The sequence below is a fragment of the Neltuma alba genome, unplaced genomic scaffold (genome assembly GCF_004799145.2).
Source record: "Neltuma alba isolate B1F8T4 unplaced genomic scaffold, ASM479914v2 tig00004331_pilon, whole genome shotgun sequence".
Classification (NCBI taxonomy): Eukaryota; Viridiplantae; Streptophyta; class Magnoliopsida; order Fabales; family Fabaceae; genus Neltuma; species Neltuma alba.
In genome coordinates, this window is record NW_021633659.1 from 19,196 (window position 1) to 34,324 (window position 15,129).

At 33.4% G+C, this 15,129-nt stretch overlaps 1 protein-coding gene and 1 long non-coding RNA gene across 2 annotated transcripts; both read right to left on the reverse strand.

Moving 5' to 3' along the window:
* Nucleotides 1-6,757: 6,757 nt before the first annotated feature.
* On the reverse strand, nucleotides 6,758-10,295 carry LOC114744322 (uncharacterized). Its single transcript, XR_003740086.1, has 4 exons — nucleotides 10,058-10,295; nucleotides 7,241-7,388; nucleotides 6,923-7,154; nucleotides 6,758-6,793 (listed from the first exon to the last, which is right to left on the reverse strand). It is a non-coding gene; the product is annotated as an uncharacterized LOC114744322 (long non-coding RNA).
* Nucleotides 10,296-11,658: 1,363 nt separating this feature from the next.
* LOC114744314 (cytochrome b561 domain-containing protein At4g18260-like) lies at nucleotides 11,659-13,594 on the reverse strand. Its single transcript, XM_028932484.1, has 4 exons — nucleotides 13,404-13,594; nucleotides 13,163-13,324; nucleotides 12,545-12,693; nucleotides 11,659-11,953 (listed from the first exon to the last, which is right to left on the reverse strand). The coding sequence occupies exons 1-4, from the start codon at nucleotides 13,542-13,544 to the stop codon at nucleotides 11,659-11,661; spliced, it is 747 nt and encodes a 248-aa protein (XP_028788317.1). The 5' UTR covers nucleotides 13,545-13,594.
* Nucleotides 13,595-15,129: the final 1,535 nt, after the last annotated feature.

Below are 15,129 nucleotides of genomic sequence, written 5' to 3' on the forward strand. Positions count from 1 at the left end.
AATTGCAACTTCAGGTTCATGGTCTCCAGTAGCTTGCTGCGGGTGCTGCGGGTGAGTGACTCCAGTAGCTTGCTGCGGGTGAGTGACTCCAGCAGCTTGCTGCTCCTCTTGCTGAGACGGTGGGAAGAGATAATAGTAGGAGACGAGCAATGCCAGAAGCAACAAGACTGAAGAGACGTTGATGATGAAGCTCCATATGGGAGACACAATGAACGACAAGAGAAGCTCCGAAGCAACGCCTCCACACGCATGGCAAATCACAATCAAAACCATTCTTAAACTGGAGAACTGTGGCTGGTTGATGTGATCTGATATCAGAACTAGGATCAGTGCCATGACATAGATAGTGATTGCTATGAGAAAGAGAATCATCAGAGCAGGTTGTTGTTGGAAGGGACTGATGTTCAATGTTTGGAACTTTATTTCCGCCAAAGCCAGCAGCAATCCGGTTGAATAACCATAAATGGCAAGTAAGGAAGCGGCAAAATCCGAACCTGAAGGTACCCTTTAATGAACAAATTGAGACAGGATATAGATTAGAATAAGGAAAATGGCGAGAAGAGAAGAAACAGAAAATAAATGACATCGATGACATAGTAATTAACCTGCGGGAAGGCATGGTCGCTGGATTGGCGAGTTTTTGCCGGCGAAAGAGTCCGATGTGCTTCTAATGGCTTTTTTTTTTGGTGGGGGGTGTTGGCTTGGGCTGCGGCGAATTATTTATAGGCTGATTGAGTAGAGTCGCAATTATCTCCCAAGTTCAGGGGTATTGTATTCATTGCGTTGCGATCCATTTCGCACAATCTTTATGGAAGTAGAATCTGTCGCTCTCCTTTCATCTCTCATTTTCCTCTCAGAAGTAGAATCTGTCGCTCTCCTTTCATCTCTCATTTTCCTCTCAAAATCTATCTATATCCTCAGATTAAAAAATAAATAGTTCTTATTTAATATTTTATAAAATCTTTATTATAATATTTTATCCATTATGATTTTTTAAAAAAATAGGTAGGAACTGTGTATATCAAACTTGAACAATTTAATTTTACACATTTATGTTTGTAATAATAATTTATCAAATATTAAATCTGGATAATTCTTTTTTTATCTAAAGGTGAATATGAGGTTCTGAAAGGAAAAGAAGAGAATTACGAGGATATATTTATTTATATTATTTTAATATTATTTATTTCTATAAACAAAGGAAAATTAGTTTGCAGGTATTTATATTTTTTTTAATTTTTAATTTGGTTCTTATATCAAAATAACGAAAATAGTGAGATGAGACTGAAATGGTGCGCCCCGGTCCACGTAAGAATTTCTCCACAGAGTGATGACCCGGAGAAGCACGGTAGTCAGAAAATCTAGACACGGAGGTCCCACAGAACACACCTTGAGTCCGAACACATTCCCCTTTTCTTTGCCTTGTTCATCCAACCAAACCTAAATTTAACGATCAAAGCTTTCTTCCTTTCTGTTGCTGCTCAACCCAAAATTTTCCTTTTCGTTTTGTTTTTTCGTTTTCTTTTCATCAAAATACATTTGTTTAACCAAACAGGTGTAATATTTTTTACGTGGTTCATCCCAAAAAGTGGTTCGTTTTAATTTTATTTTAATTTTAATTTTAACTTTCTCAAGTTTCGTATATGACCTCGGATTTTTCAAATAATGTAACCTCCATATTTTTTCAAAAATGCAAGGCATATGGAAATATAAAAGCTGCTTTGTATATATTAAAAGTAACAACTATGTGTTGGAATTAATTGAAGCTTTAAACTGTATCGCTCTCTTTTTTCTTTTTCTTTTTTTTTGCTGCCTTCAACCATTGAAATACACAGTTCATACATGTTGAACTATATGTAAGATTATTTTGTGTTTTTTTCCCCAAGAAGAACTATCCTTAAAACCAACTATCATATCATCATAAAACTTAACTTTAGTCTTAATTCCTTTTTTCGGCCTTTATATATAGTTAACAAACCCAGTTAGCCCACCCAAAAATATCACACATTGAGTAATCTTAACAAGATAAAGAAAATTATAAGTTGAAATAGCTTTTTTAAAAGGAATACTCTATATTCGATCATTGACCAAAAAAATTTATGTGTGATTTATCTGTTGAAAAAATATTCATACCTTATGATAGGAATAAATTGTCTCTTAAAGGTTTTTTAAAAAATCCACCCTGCAATAAACCAAAAGGGGAAAAACAAGAAGGGTCGTAACTAGTGAGAAGAGAAGAAATAGAAAATAAACGATATTTGGTTCAAATGTGGTGACCAGCAGGAGCAATGCTTGTAATCGCCTTTTCAGAGCAAGCTTGGATCAAGATCTGCTGGATAATTGTGCTTTTTAATGCAATTTCTTGCCTCATTTTTTTACATTCAATTTAATTTTGATATATGTTACATTTGGATATAATCTATATTAATAGATACACTTAAATTCTTATAGGTCAAGAAAAAACATATAGAAAATCGAATGATGTAAGATTATTTCTTATAATTCAAGCACAATCTAATAGTTAATATCAACTGGGTTAATTAATTATTAATAGGTTTGAGCTCTGCATCTAAAAAATTTTCTTTTCTTCCGTTAAAATATTCCACTCATTCCATAATCACTATTCACGCTTTGCCTTATATTCCCTTCGTTTCACGGTCACCAAACAACATCCCCTCTCGCCATGTCACTCCACAACCACTCCCTTCTTACTCCAGGCCCACAAAAAGCCTATTAGCCATCACCAATCCCTCCGTTCCACGTGCCCATACATTCATCATTCCTTTTCCCATTCTTCATCGGCCGTGCCCGCGAGTTTCATCCGGCTTGGAAAAAAAAGAGTTTTTTTTTCCTGAGAAAAAAGGGGCTAGGCCCAGCAACTTAACCATCTCTTCTAATTCTACGTGGCACAGATAAACCGGCTAGGTCTTCGTCTCGCGTCTTCAAAATATCAGTCGGGGGTGAGAAAAAAAACTTGCTTTGATGTTGGGCTTATTGAAAGACAATTTCACAGAGACACAGAGAACACTTGAGCCTTAAGCTCGCATTTAAAAACTATAAGAAAGTGATATTCGATTTATCATTTAAATTTAAAGATTTGAAATTATTTAATTTTAAATAATTTTGAGTTGTATTTTTATGAGATAATTTAGTTTTAGATTGTCATTTTTATTTTTGAATTGAATTAATATTTAGATTATATTTGTGCTAAAATACTTGTAAAAATTTATGTTTATCAACCTTTACATTGTTACTTGAATTTATAATTGAGTTTTTATTATCAATTTGATTATCAATGTGGTTTAAATTGCAAATTTGGATTTTTTTGCCTCTTGATTGTTTAATTGAGTTGGTAAATTATCTAATTGTTTAATGGATAATTCTAAGTATAGTTTCCAGAATTAATTTGAGTCATTTGTCATTGGTTTTAATGAGTTTAATTAACCAATCTTATACCGTTATGAGTTTTCTAATGGTCTAAGGATTTTTAAAATTGAGGGTTCTTTTTGTATCAATTAGGGTAATTAAACCTATTAATTCCACTCTCTTGTCACTTCCTTTGGTCTAATTAATTGATTTGGTTTATGAAAGTTAATTTTATGTGAATCCTAAATTGTTCCCTCTGCCGTATCTGAAGACAAACCTCTTACTTTTACTTGTTAATTTTCTTTGCTCTCTACTTAAGTTTCTTTACTTATCATTTTAATTTTAATTTCTAAAAAAACCCCAAAATTACATTTGTATTTATTTAGTTTAATTTAATTTTTATATAGATTTTAGTACATTTTCATCTTGCATTTAGAATTAGAATTTTACATTTTAGTTTAGGTCCATTTTATTGCATTTTTCATCACCTAAATTTTTAGCTAGAGAAACTCATAACTTGCTTCTTGAATTTAATAACTTAAATTAATCCTAAACTACAAATTAATTAAGACCTAATTTAATTGAGTGTTTTAATAATAGGGGTATTAAACTTCTTCTTCCATTAAGAGAACAGGAAGAAATCAATGCTTCCTAAATGGTTGAAGTTTTTAACACGGAAACCCATGTGTGAAATAGAACATTTTAAATTATCCAGGAGTTGAAATATTGGAGAAGCGAATCAATTTTAATACTTATACGATAATAAATATCTCATCATTGTAGTGAGATCTATATTTTTTAAATACAATATAATTTCAACAGTTTTAATGTAAAACTCTTAACTAATAGTGATTTGTAAATAAAAAATTATTTTTAAAAAAAATTGGCACCTAATAGATTATTTTATTTGAGATTTTGTATTCATTAAAATGATTTTTTTAAAAGAAAATAAAAGTGAAAAAACAAAATTTAATATAAAGCGCCCAGGTCAAATCTAAATAGCGCGATGTAATAATAACTTCTTATCATTGAAACTTATTTCATTGGGGAAGGTAGAGAGAACATGACATAGACAACAATTCTATCTTAATAAATTGGTATAACATTTTAAGATTTAACGAAAGCTACTATTGCTATTAATCTTTTCTTTTGTATTAAATCCGCCGGTATGTAAAAATTACATTAGACAGTGATTAATCTGATGAAGCCAAGGAGAACTACAAAAGCAACATCCCGCGTATTAATCTTTCCAACGACTTTTACACCTTTAACTACAAATGCAAATTTAACGACGGTATCATGTTTACTCTGGGTATTTTACACTTAAAAGAAGCTCATGATAATAATTACATTTTGGATAAAAATTTATAAATATTGTTGCACGTTCACCCTTTCTTTATTTACAGTTAAAACTAAATTTTTCTCCTGTGCAAAGCACACTGTAGTGTGTAACTACGTATGATTAGATTTGAAATAACTGAAAGATATTTATAAGGTGTATTACATATTTGATTCAATTAGAATATGTCATTCTATTTGTATTCTTCGCCACTTCTTATTGAAACAATGATGATATGTTTTCTTGAAAATTTATAACTTTCTATGTATTTTTCAAAAATAACTTTCCTTTTATAAAATAAAATAATAAAAAATAAGGCATATGTATATGGATTGTATTCTCGGCCCCTATTATTTTAAGAAATTCTCATTTCTATTGGTCCAAAATATTCTTCTTTTGCTTTGTATTTTAAAATATAACTTTTTAAAATAAAATAATAAAATGAGCCACATATATATGGAGAGAGAGCATATGTACATACAAATTTGGGTTATTTGACCATAAAAAATATCACATCTGTATAAAGTTGAAAGAATTGAGAAACTGACGTAAAAGACAAAGAGACGCAAAAAATTGAAATAAATTTAGATAACAAATAAAATATGAATATACAACCCGACCCATTTAAGTATTAGCAGGTATTACAAAATTTCATAAGTATATTAGAAGATTAATCTCAAACCCGACTCCTTCTTTTATTGCATTTGTATGCATTTAGTTAATTAGGATTCAATAAAAGCTCCTCAAATAAAACGAACTGAAGATGCATAAGTATAATGCATTTCTTGATAAAATTTTGATACTTCCCACCAAGGTGTGTTAGGACTCGGTCACATTAACTAAGCAAAATATTTAAAAAATCTTTAAAAAATTACTTTTCCATCTTATGTACTTCATCAGTTCATCCAAGAAATATTTTCGTTGACAACCATCCAAGGGGCGCACATCAAAGCAGTTATGCACGCATCAAATAAATAAACTGTTACAAATAATTTAAAATGGTTTACGACTGTAACATGCAAAGACTCCAAAATTGAAGGAAGGAAATTCCACTTTTGCTTGCACGCATACTACTCATTTGTGTCCTCTGTTAGAAACTAGTACAAATAAAGGGATGCAGCACCATCCCCCTTGATAATCTAAAACAGCCTCTTCAAACCCGGGCTTCAAACTGCGTCTCTCCAATGTACATAGCTACCAGTGTTGTCTGCCGAAGTTTCTAGAGTTATCTAATTGCTCTGATGAAGCTACCCTTCGAAGCATGAGGACAGCAAGAACAGAATGCTACGAATAATTTAAAATGATTTGGCAGTCAAATACTACAAAATTAATGGGCGTTAATCCCACGCCGAGACGCAAGGGTAATTCATCATTTGTCTCTTCTGCCAGAAACTGTCCTATAAATAAAGGGATGCGGCAAATACAATGTCCCTCTTGATTTTTGAAACAGCTTCTTCAAACTTAGCCTCAAGCCACGTTTCTCCAGTTAATTTGGCTGCCTGTATCAGCGGCTGAAGAAGCTCCTCAAGTCTTCTAATTGCCCTAATCAAGCGACCCTCAGAAACCTGAGTAATTTCCATGATATCATAGAATTTCGATCCTTTCGCCCATGCATAAACAGCTTCCATAATGTCAGGCCTAAATGAACTCACGAAACTCTTCACATCAATTTGAACCTGATTTAGTTTGTGTTTCGGTACAAATATGCATAATCACAGTTAGTTGTGAACAAATAATCTAATGCCAGGGAAACAATGGATTCAGTCACAGTTAGTTATGAACAAATAATCTAATGCCAGGGAAGCAGTGGATTCATTCATTACCTTGCACTCAAGCTGAAGTTGTGCAACCCTCCTAGTAGTTTCTTGCAATTGAGCAAAGAGCAGGCCAAGTTCTTCGGGGGGCTTAGCAGCATCATGGATTCTCTCTTGCCATACAAAACAAGAGAGCAGAGAAACCATTTCCTCCACCTTTATGTCCTTTAAGACCCCATTAAACATGAGTTCAGTCAGGGTCAGCTCATCAGCGCTGCTAATTTCGCCAGCAACCTTACCTTTTAATTCCACAACATTCTCACTTGTAATATATCTGTAAGTTAAAATTGAAGATCACTGCAAACACCCAGTCAATCAGTAGACTTGCAAAAACATCAATACCACAATTAAGATATTACACTACAATGATGAAAGTATTGAAGCAATCAACAAATTTCATTACCCTAGCCCTCGAAGAACTCTCTTTCTTGCCTTAAGTTCATCCCTAAAAGCCAAAGCAGTAGAATTTCTTAATGTTCTCTTAATTGACTTTATCTTTGCAGCCAGTTCTTGCTTCTTACGCAAAGCCTTTAGTTTTGCTTCAAACATGGAGATTTTACGATTTCATGCTTCTCAAACAGCCGCTCCGAGGCCTCTAATCTCCGGGATGCCTTTTTGTATGAGCTGCTGTGAATCTAAAAGGAAATGAGTCAAAACTACAATAATTTTGTTGGAATTAAACCCAAGAGGGTGAAGAGAAGATATAAAAAAGATGAGAAACCTTCATGTCCTCTACAGGATCTAGAAGGGGCAACCCTTTTTCAGCAAATCCAGAGAGTTTCTGACACTTTCTTCAGCATGTTTCCGCTAGCTTCCAATGACAGAAAATCCTTTGGAATATATAGGCGCAGACTGCTTATTGTGTTGATCTATTCAGAACAAAAGGCAGAAAACAGTTTAGCAAACATCATAACCACAAAGTCTGGTAAAAAAAAAAAAAACATCATAACCACAAAGGATAAGGACATTTGATAGCCAAGGCCTCTAAAGGTCAAATTGTGTATATTACGTTGAACTATTGCATTGAATTGTCCATACTATGTTGTACCACAGAAACTTGCGCATTGGTGTGCTGCAGGAAAATTAGATTTTCTCCTTATCAGATTATGATTTTTTCCCTTTTCCTCCTCAATGGTACTACAGAATCAACTCCTTATATGGTTGATGCAATTCCAGCTACTCCTACACCTAGGGACAGAGAAGGGCCACTATAACCCAGTAACAGGACTTGGGAAATTTGTGGCGACAACAATGTATGCTTTCATTTTCTTGGCCTACTTTTTGTTTACGCGTGTTTGAGTGTAATCTCATTACATTATGTTTCCTGTGAAGCTTCTCTCTCTCTATCTCTCTGTTTTTCCTTGGTAGTTTCAGTGGCCAAGACTGTCAAACTCGTAATGGAGTCACAAACTTGGATTGTGTTGGAAACTCGTAAAAAATTACTCATATTAATAAATAGTTATTAAAAATATAAAATTAAATAATTAAAGTAAAAAAATGACAACAATTTGATTTAAATATATTTTTGTGGCTGTATTAAAATTTTATATCTCTTTGTTAACACTTGAATTTTTGCATTTCTAAGCAGCATAGGCTTTTAAACTTTTTCCCAATTTCATGCCACAAGGGCTGGGTGGACTACAATTCTAATGCACCGTCCCTTTGAGATGTATTTTATGGGTGTATGTGTAACACACACACACACACCCCTCCTAATAACTATTTGTATGCAATGTTAAAAACTGGACTTCCCAAGAGAGATGGCATAGGTACAAACTTGTCAATGTGAGGTCTTATCAGTCTCAAGTTTCGATACTGTATTCAGACTCACCCACCATGTTCGCGTTTGTCCAATATTACCGAGCCCCATCTAGTCACACTCTAGTCCATGCAAATTTGTGAGGGTCTGTACAAAGTGATTTAACATGTTGATTTGAGCTAAGAATGTCAACTCCCCAAGTCCATCTAGTTGACTTGTTAATTTGACAACAATGGTAGTAACTAATGATGATGGGAGAGGCAAGGGCAAGCACGAATAGATAGGAAGTTCAGAACTGAGTTGATAGACCGAAGGTGCTACTATCTTCGGGTACAACCCAAGTGAAATGACTCCTAGGGGAAGGCAAGAACGAGGGACAGATCAGTGAGTGCTTGGTACTGCGACTTGATTCCTGGTGCACTACGCCTATTGCTTGAAACTTGTGAATGCTAAGATTTGTTCAGGTTCAAGTAATTTGATAGATTTGAAATACCTGGTGCTAGCGAGTATTGGATGTATGGGAGAGAATGAACCTGAGAAAGGATCGTCCTTTGCAGAAGGAAGACAAATGATTAATGCAAGAGGATAAGAGGTTCCAACATAACATCTATTGTTGGAGAATGCCGTTATTTAAGTGTTTAATTATTTATTTATTTAGTTGTTGAGCCCTGTATTTCTAGGCCAAAAATAGTTTAAATATACAGAATATCTTTTCCTTTATCTTTCCATGATTTTAGGGAGATCAGGATATCAACTGTGGCCAAACCCAAACCTAATCTCTCCCTATAAATGGTTGAGATCTAATCGAATAAAACTTGTTCAGTTCTACCCCCAATTCTTCAAGGTATCAGAGCAAATCTTCCATGGAGGACCTTCGATTCGGTCGACTAAAGTGTACAGAACAATGCATTATTTGTCAAAAATTTTATGGAAGTAATATCTAAAATTCTTAATTATGCAGAAGTACAAGAAATGTTTCTCTTATAAAAACAATTAAAAACAACTTCCAACGCAAGGTTTTAATCCAAGAAGCTTATCTCAGAATCACAATAGACAAGGACCCCGAAAGAGTTGGAAGTTTTAAAGAAGAAGAAGAAGAAGAAGAAGAAGAAGAAGAAACAAAGATCCAGATCAATAAGAATTTACTTACTGATTCTATAACATGTAGCATGTGTTTCAATTCAAACAGATTCAATAACAAAGGGTTCACTCCCACACGTCTTTTCTATTTGGTTATAGTTCCTTCCACCATAAACAACAAGTGAACGTTTTAGAAACCCATTTGGTAAAGCACTTTGCTTTACTACATTCATACGCCAAAACCCATTTCACCAACAAATTGACAATCGATAGAAATTACGAGACACAGGAAATTCCAAATACCATATCCATAAAAAGTGCACGGCTGTTCCTACACTGATAACTTAAATGTGGCTGATAACTGATTAAACCCATAACCAATAGGGAAAGTTGATCTGCACTACATAGCATCCATTTCTAGTTCAAAAGCTTTCTGCAAAAAAGAATTCATTTTCACCTGTCTTTTTTTCATTCCATCACAGTTCTTTCAATCTTGAAAACCATTTTTATGTTAAAACATAACTTGTACCTTTTCATTCTAGAACTCTTTAATAACCGGGAGTAAGCTTGTTATGACAGGGAGGGGAAAAAAGTTAACTTCGCGTGGTTAATAACGCACAATGAAGCCGATGAGAAAGGAGGTAAAATTCATCTGCTTTTTAGTTAGACCAGAAAAAGGAATTTGAGAAGGCTACTGACCAACTAGATTGAGAAGATCCCTGCAAATAAGGGCAGCGAAATTGCGAGGACCAGAGACATGAAAGGCGTAAGGATGATGCCCTTCATCTTGCAGCTTCTCCTCCACACTGCGTTTATTACCAGCTTTCGCCATTAACGCAGCACAGATCCAGCCTCGTCTTCTTCCTGTTCTTGATCTCTGTCCATGATGAAGCTAAACGGAGAAAGACGAGTTGCTGTCACCCTTCATTTATGGTAGCAGAATGAAGATGCTGTCATTTTCGTTTTCTTTGCTTGGCATCAGATTCTGCAATCCTCACAGCCCGTTTGTTAAAAGTGGAATCTTTAGTTATTTATTTTTATATAAAATAAAGGAGTATTAACAAAATTAGTTTTTAATCCTAACATGATTATTTTTTTCATCCACACGATTTAAACCTCACTTTACCAACCACTGTTTGTTTAAACAAATTAAAATTCAATAGTTTATATAGGAAATACAAAACTCTGGTCGTATTTATATTTTGAATCTTAATAAAAGATTCTCTATAAAATTTAATGAAACATTTATAACTAATCTCCAAAATTCTCCGTATCCCTCGGGCTGTTCCACCGTCTTTCCTCAATGAGTCATACTAATTCAAAGTTAATTTTGAAATGTTGTATGAGTTTATGGCATTTAATTAATTTTCTTAATTTTAAGAAAATAGTTAATAGGGTCTTGTTAAAAAAAAACTAGAGTGAGTATAAAATACTCCTTCCATCTTTAATGTATGACCTAATTAGAGAGTTAATATCAGTTCTATATGTCAGACCTACTTCACATGTTTATCAATATTTTTTTAAATTATTCTTCTTGATATTCTCCAATAATAATCAAGTAAGAGAGGGAGGGAAAGAAGGAATTAGAAAATATGCTTAGGATATTTTAAAAAAAAAATCATCTTAACTAATTTAAATAACATCCTTAATATAATCAAATTAATTAATTAAGTCTTACATATCAATAATTGAAGGAGTATTTAATATTTCTTGTAAATATATACTTCCCATTACTCTCTTTTAATTTAAAAATATCATACTCTACTAGTCTTTATGAACGAGATCTCAATAGACAGCAGGGCATGATATCTCACAAATTAGCTGCATCTTTTGATCTACCTAACATGAATGATGCTTAAAGTTCACAAAGTTGCTCGGTCAAATTCAAATACTATTTTCACTTATTAATATACGAAATAGATAACTAACTTAAGGATATTATAAAAAATAGTTAAGTCAGTTATTTGTAATAAAAAGATATTGACTTCTTTATTCTATTCTTTTTAATTACGTGCATTGATGGTCAGAACATTTTAATATATTCAATTAATAAGAATATTTTCATTAAAAAAATTGTAAATCTGGAAAACAAAGTGTATTGAATTCTTATATTTGAGATTAAAGTCAATTTCTCAAATTAACTCTTATATTAATTACCAAATCCAATGTATTACAAAAAAGAATTAAGTCACTGATATGTGGTTTACAATCTTTGAAAGGTCAATCCTGTTTTGAAAACAATAACAACTTATTCAAGAATATATATCCACATAGTTTAAAACCTGTAAGAGAAGTCCCTCTCAACGAGACTCAGCCTTCACTTCCTTTTGCGTGATACCTGAACAAATTTCTGAACATTCGTTGCCCAAAATCACTCCCTGCTTCTGTAAGTAAACCCATTTGTCCTGAAGAAGGTAGAAGAAAACTACGATAACAAGCTGAACAGTGAACAGTATGTTCCATATTCGTATGCTTTTTGATGTCTTCTCTTGGTAGGCTTGTAAGCCTATATATACATTCAAAATTCCCAGGAAGGAAATCACAGTTCCAAGTATCCAATGCAGAAAGAACCATACAGTCCTCTTTTTAGACCCCCTGAAAACATTATTACCACTTTTGATTCATCTTCTATAATCAGGAAACTGAAACTTTCCAATCAAGAGATGATATAAAATGATGGCTTTAGAAAATTCTTAGTTGTTGTGTGTGAGTATGACCGGCCAATGTCCACAAAGCACAAATCTATTACTAGGTTTCTCAACCTATCATTATCTTGTGTTCGAGCTATATTACCAAGCTCAAACTAAGAGGTAGCAATTCCTAATCTAGAAATCGAACTTCTAAAGGTAGCTAGTTTAATAGATAGAGATCAAGGTAATATAAAGATCTTTAAGTTTTACATTTTGTAGTATAAACTGCTTTCTGAGATACCAAGTATCTAAAAGATTCTCTCCTAAAACAACCAACTTTTTGGGGAGAATCTTTCATTTTGCTCAAGTGTATACTATTTGTTGAATTAATCTTAAATATTCTCTTGAAACTTTTTAAGTGGTCATTAACATACTATCAAAGTCAGAACTAACTGAATAATGAGGGCAAATTGAGACGAAGTTTCAGCTGTGTGTGTGTGTGTGTGTGATCTAACTTTTTGAGTTGAAATAAGGGATCACTGAAACAGCAAGTTACCTTTGAGGTCTAAAAATACCAAGAATGGCCTGAAGCCAGATAATACCATAGAGTGCCACTCCTACTCTTTGATGATTATTGTTAAAAGCATTGTTGAAGTTTTTTATGGACATGATTGCTCCTACTGTGGCCACAAGTACAGCAACTTTCTGTTAATACAAAAGAAAAACATATTATTATATACCAAAGCCAAACATAATCAGTGCTTATAGATAGTTATTTCTGTTAATAAATGATTAATAGGGATGTTCTCGCTTCTGGCTTTAATTATTTTTGAGCTCAGACTTTGAGTTGGGCCACAGTAACAGTTAAATTGTGCTCCCTTCAAAACCCCTTATTCCAAAACCAAATCAAGAAAGCTAGAAGCTTTCAATCATGCAGAAAAATATTTTATAAAAAAAATATGTTCCTTGTCTCTTCATCATTCATTACGGTCCTTGTCAACAGACTAGAAGGCGTTAGCCCTTGCTTGGATTTATATTAATAAACTTAGGCTCAGTAAATATAAGATGTGTACCAAAAAGTGAGTTTTTATTTAGAACCCAGAAAAAAAAAATTCTGAAGCAGATGGAAGTGATAATGAAGAGGAAAGCAGAGAAGAAATTCAGAAAGACTTGCCTGCAGAATTGCATGAACATAGAAAATCATTCTGAGCCTTCTTTGATTAGCCTCACCATTAGACATTCGGATAGCAAGTATACCCACGGGCATCAAGAATCCCATTGAAGCCCACAGAAGAAATCCATGTAATGTAATGTCAAACACAAGCATAGGGTTCATCTTCATAAACACAATCAAGAATGCTAAAATGTCAGATTCAAAGCCAAGAAGAAAATGCAGAGAAGAAAAATTTGAATACCTTAATGTTGTTGTCTTTGCTGCTAGAATGACTGCCTGTAACTTCCATTTTCTCCGGGTATGAGCTCACAGCAGAAAGAAGCATCGCAGATACAAGACTTAGAATGAAGAACAAAAAAATGAACTTTTGCAGAAACCCCATTTCTTCTCCCTTTGTTAAACCCGAAGCATTCTCATAACTGTGTTACTCTCTTCTGAGAATTCCAACCTTCTATATATATATATATATATATTGGAGCATGAAACTTGATGGTAAGTACTTAATGAAGAAAAAGGAATGTGGGGATGTGACATGAAATGGGATTTGAAACTTGTGGGGTTCAACTTCTGATAAGCGCTTTTTTTTTTTTTTTAAGGATCATGGAGGAGAAGGTGGACTTTCAGAGCAAAAGTGTGTCAGATTTCAATGGAGGGTGAAACATTTGTACAGAATGATAAAGTGGGTCTTCCTTGGCTGTAGATTTTTGGTACTAATAAACATTATCTTTTGCTTCCCACTACACCATGATGAGTCATAACATGCTTGGACAGACTCCATCAGCCATACACAGAGAAAATAACCTGCTTTTCTATTGGAGTGGTCAATAAAATCAGATTTTGGACACAAACAATGACTTCTTTTTTCATGTTCAACCCATGCCTTTTCCTTTCGGTTGGCATTTAGTACAGTTAAACAAGTGAACTTACTATGTGTTGCTGATCACAATTGGAATTTGACTTCATTAAATTTGCTGCTTGATGCCCAGATCTTCAAAATAATGTTCTGCTAATAACGCCAAAGCTCATCAATATGTATTTTTTTTTACAGTATGGCAGATCATAGAAATAATTATTGTTTATGGAGAAAGGGCAGGCGGTCTTCGTCCATATATAATGATTGTGAGGCACAAAGATTAACCCACTCGCACTGATACCAAGATATATTAATATTTTCTTCACACTCATCTGTGTGGTTCTGCAATGTTCTATTCTATGTTAAAGGCTAGATATGAGACAAATAAAAAGACAAAACAAATAAAACCAAATCAGTTTATTCTCATAATTAAATGAAAAAAAAATAAAACTTTATTTGACCCTAGTACTGAGCTAACTTTGATTTACTCAAGAATCACGTTTCTAATACTCTCTGCAATTTGCGTTGGATGGGGTGCTTATCATTAGCTTAAAAATTTATGACTTTCAATCAGAACATAATTATTTTGATTTAATTAGGTCCACTTGTAGATAGCTTGCGTTCCTGATTAACTCTTAATTACGAGTATTGACTGAACGTTTTAATCATTGATTTAGACAATAAAAGCTAATAACTGTATATAACTTTTTTTATTTATTATTCCAGACACACAACATGTGACACGGCTTTGCTTTTGTTTGTTGTGAGAGAATAGAATAAGTAGAGAAAGGACCATGCAGAGCCATGTACAGGCGGTGGATCAGGAGTATATAGCCAAAGCTGCTTTTGCAGAAAGTAAAACTAAAAAAAAAAAGTCTATAGTTGATCATTTTAAAAAAAATTCTGTAATTTATTCAATTTTTCATGCAGAGCATCTGTACGAAGGATAGATTTATTAATTAATAATAAATATGACTAAAATAGGCCTAACTTATTGTAACTTAGTGGCATAAAATGCTTTTCTTAAGTTTGATCACACCTGTAAGGCTATAACCTCAGAAAATAACTATACCTTGAACAAGATAAAACCAGTAAAAGTTGAAGAGAAAGCTGC

Excerpts from the sequence above, each read along its gene's own strand:
- LOC114744314 (XM_028932484.1), bottom strand. The coding sequence starts at position 13,544 with ATGGGGTTTCTGCAAAAGTTCATTTTTTTGTTCTTCATTCTAAGTCTT. Across the intron at positions 12,694-13,162 it reads ATGTTCATGCAATTCTGCAG|AAAGTTGCTGTACTTGTGGC; the intron begins GCAAGTCTTTCT and ends TTGTATTAACAG. Across the intron at positions 11,954-12,544 it reads GGTATTTTTAGACCTCAAAG|GGGGTCTAAAAAGAGGACTG; the intron begins GTAACTTGCTGT and ends TAATGTTTTCAG.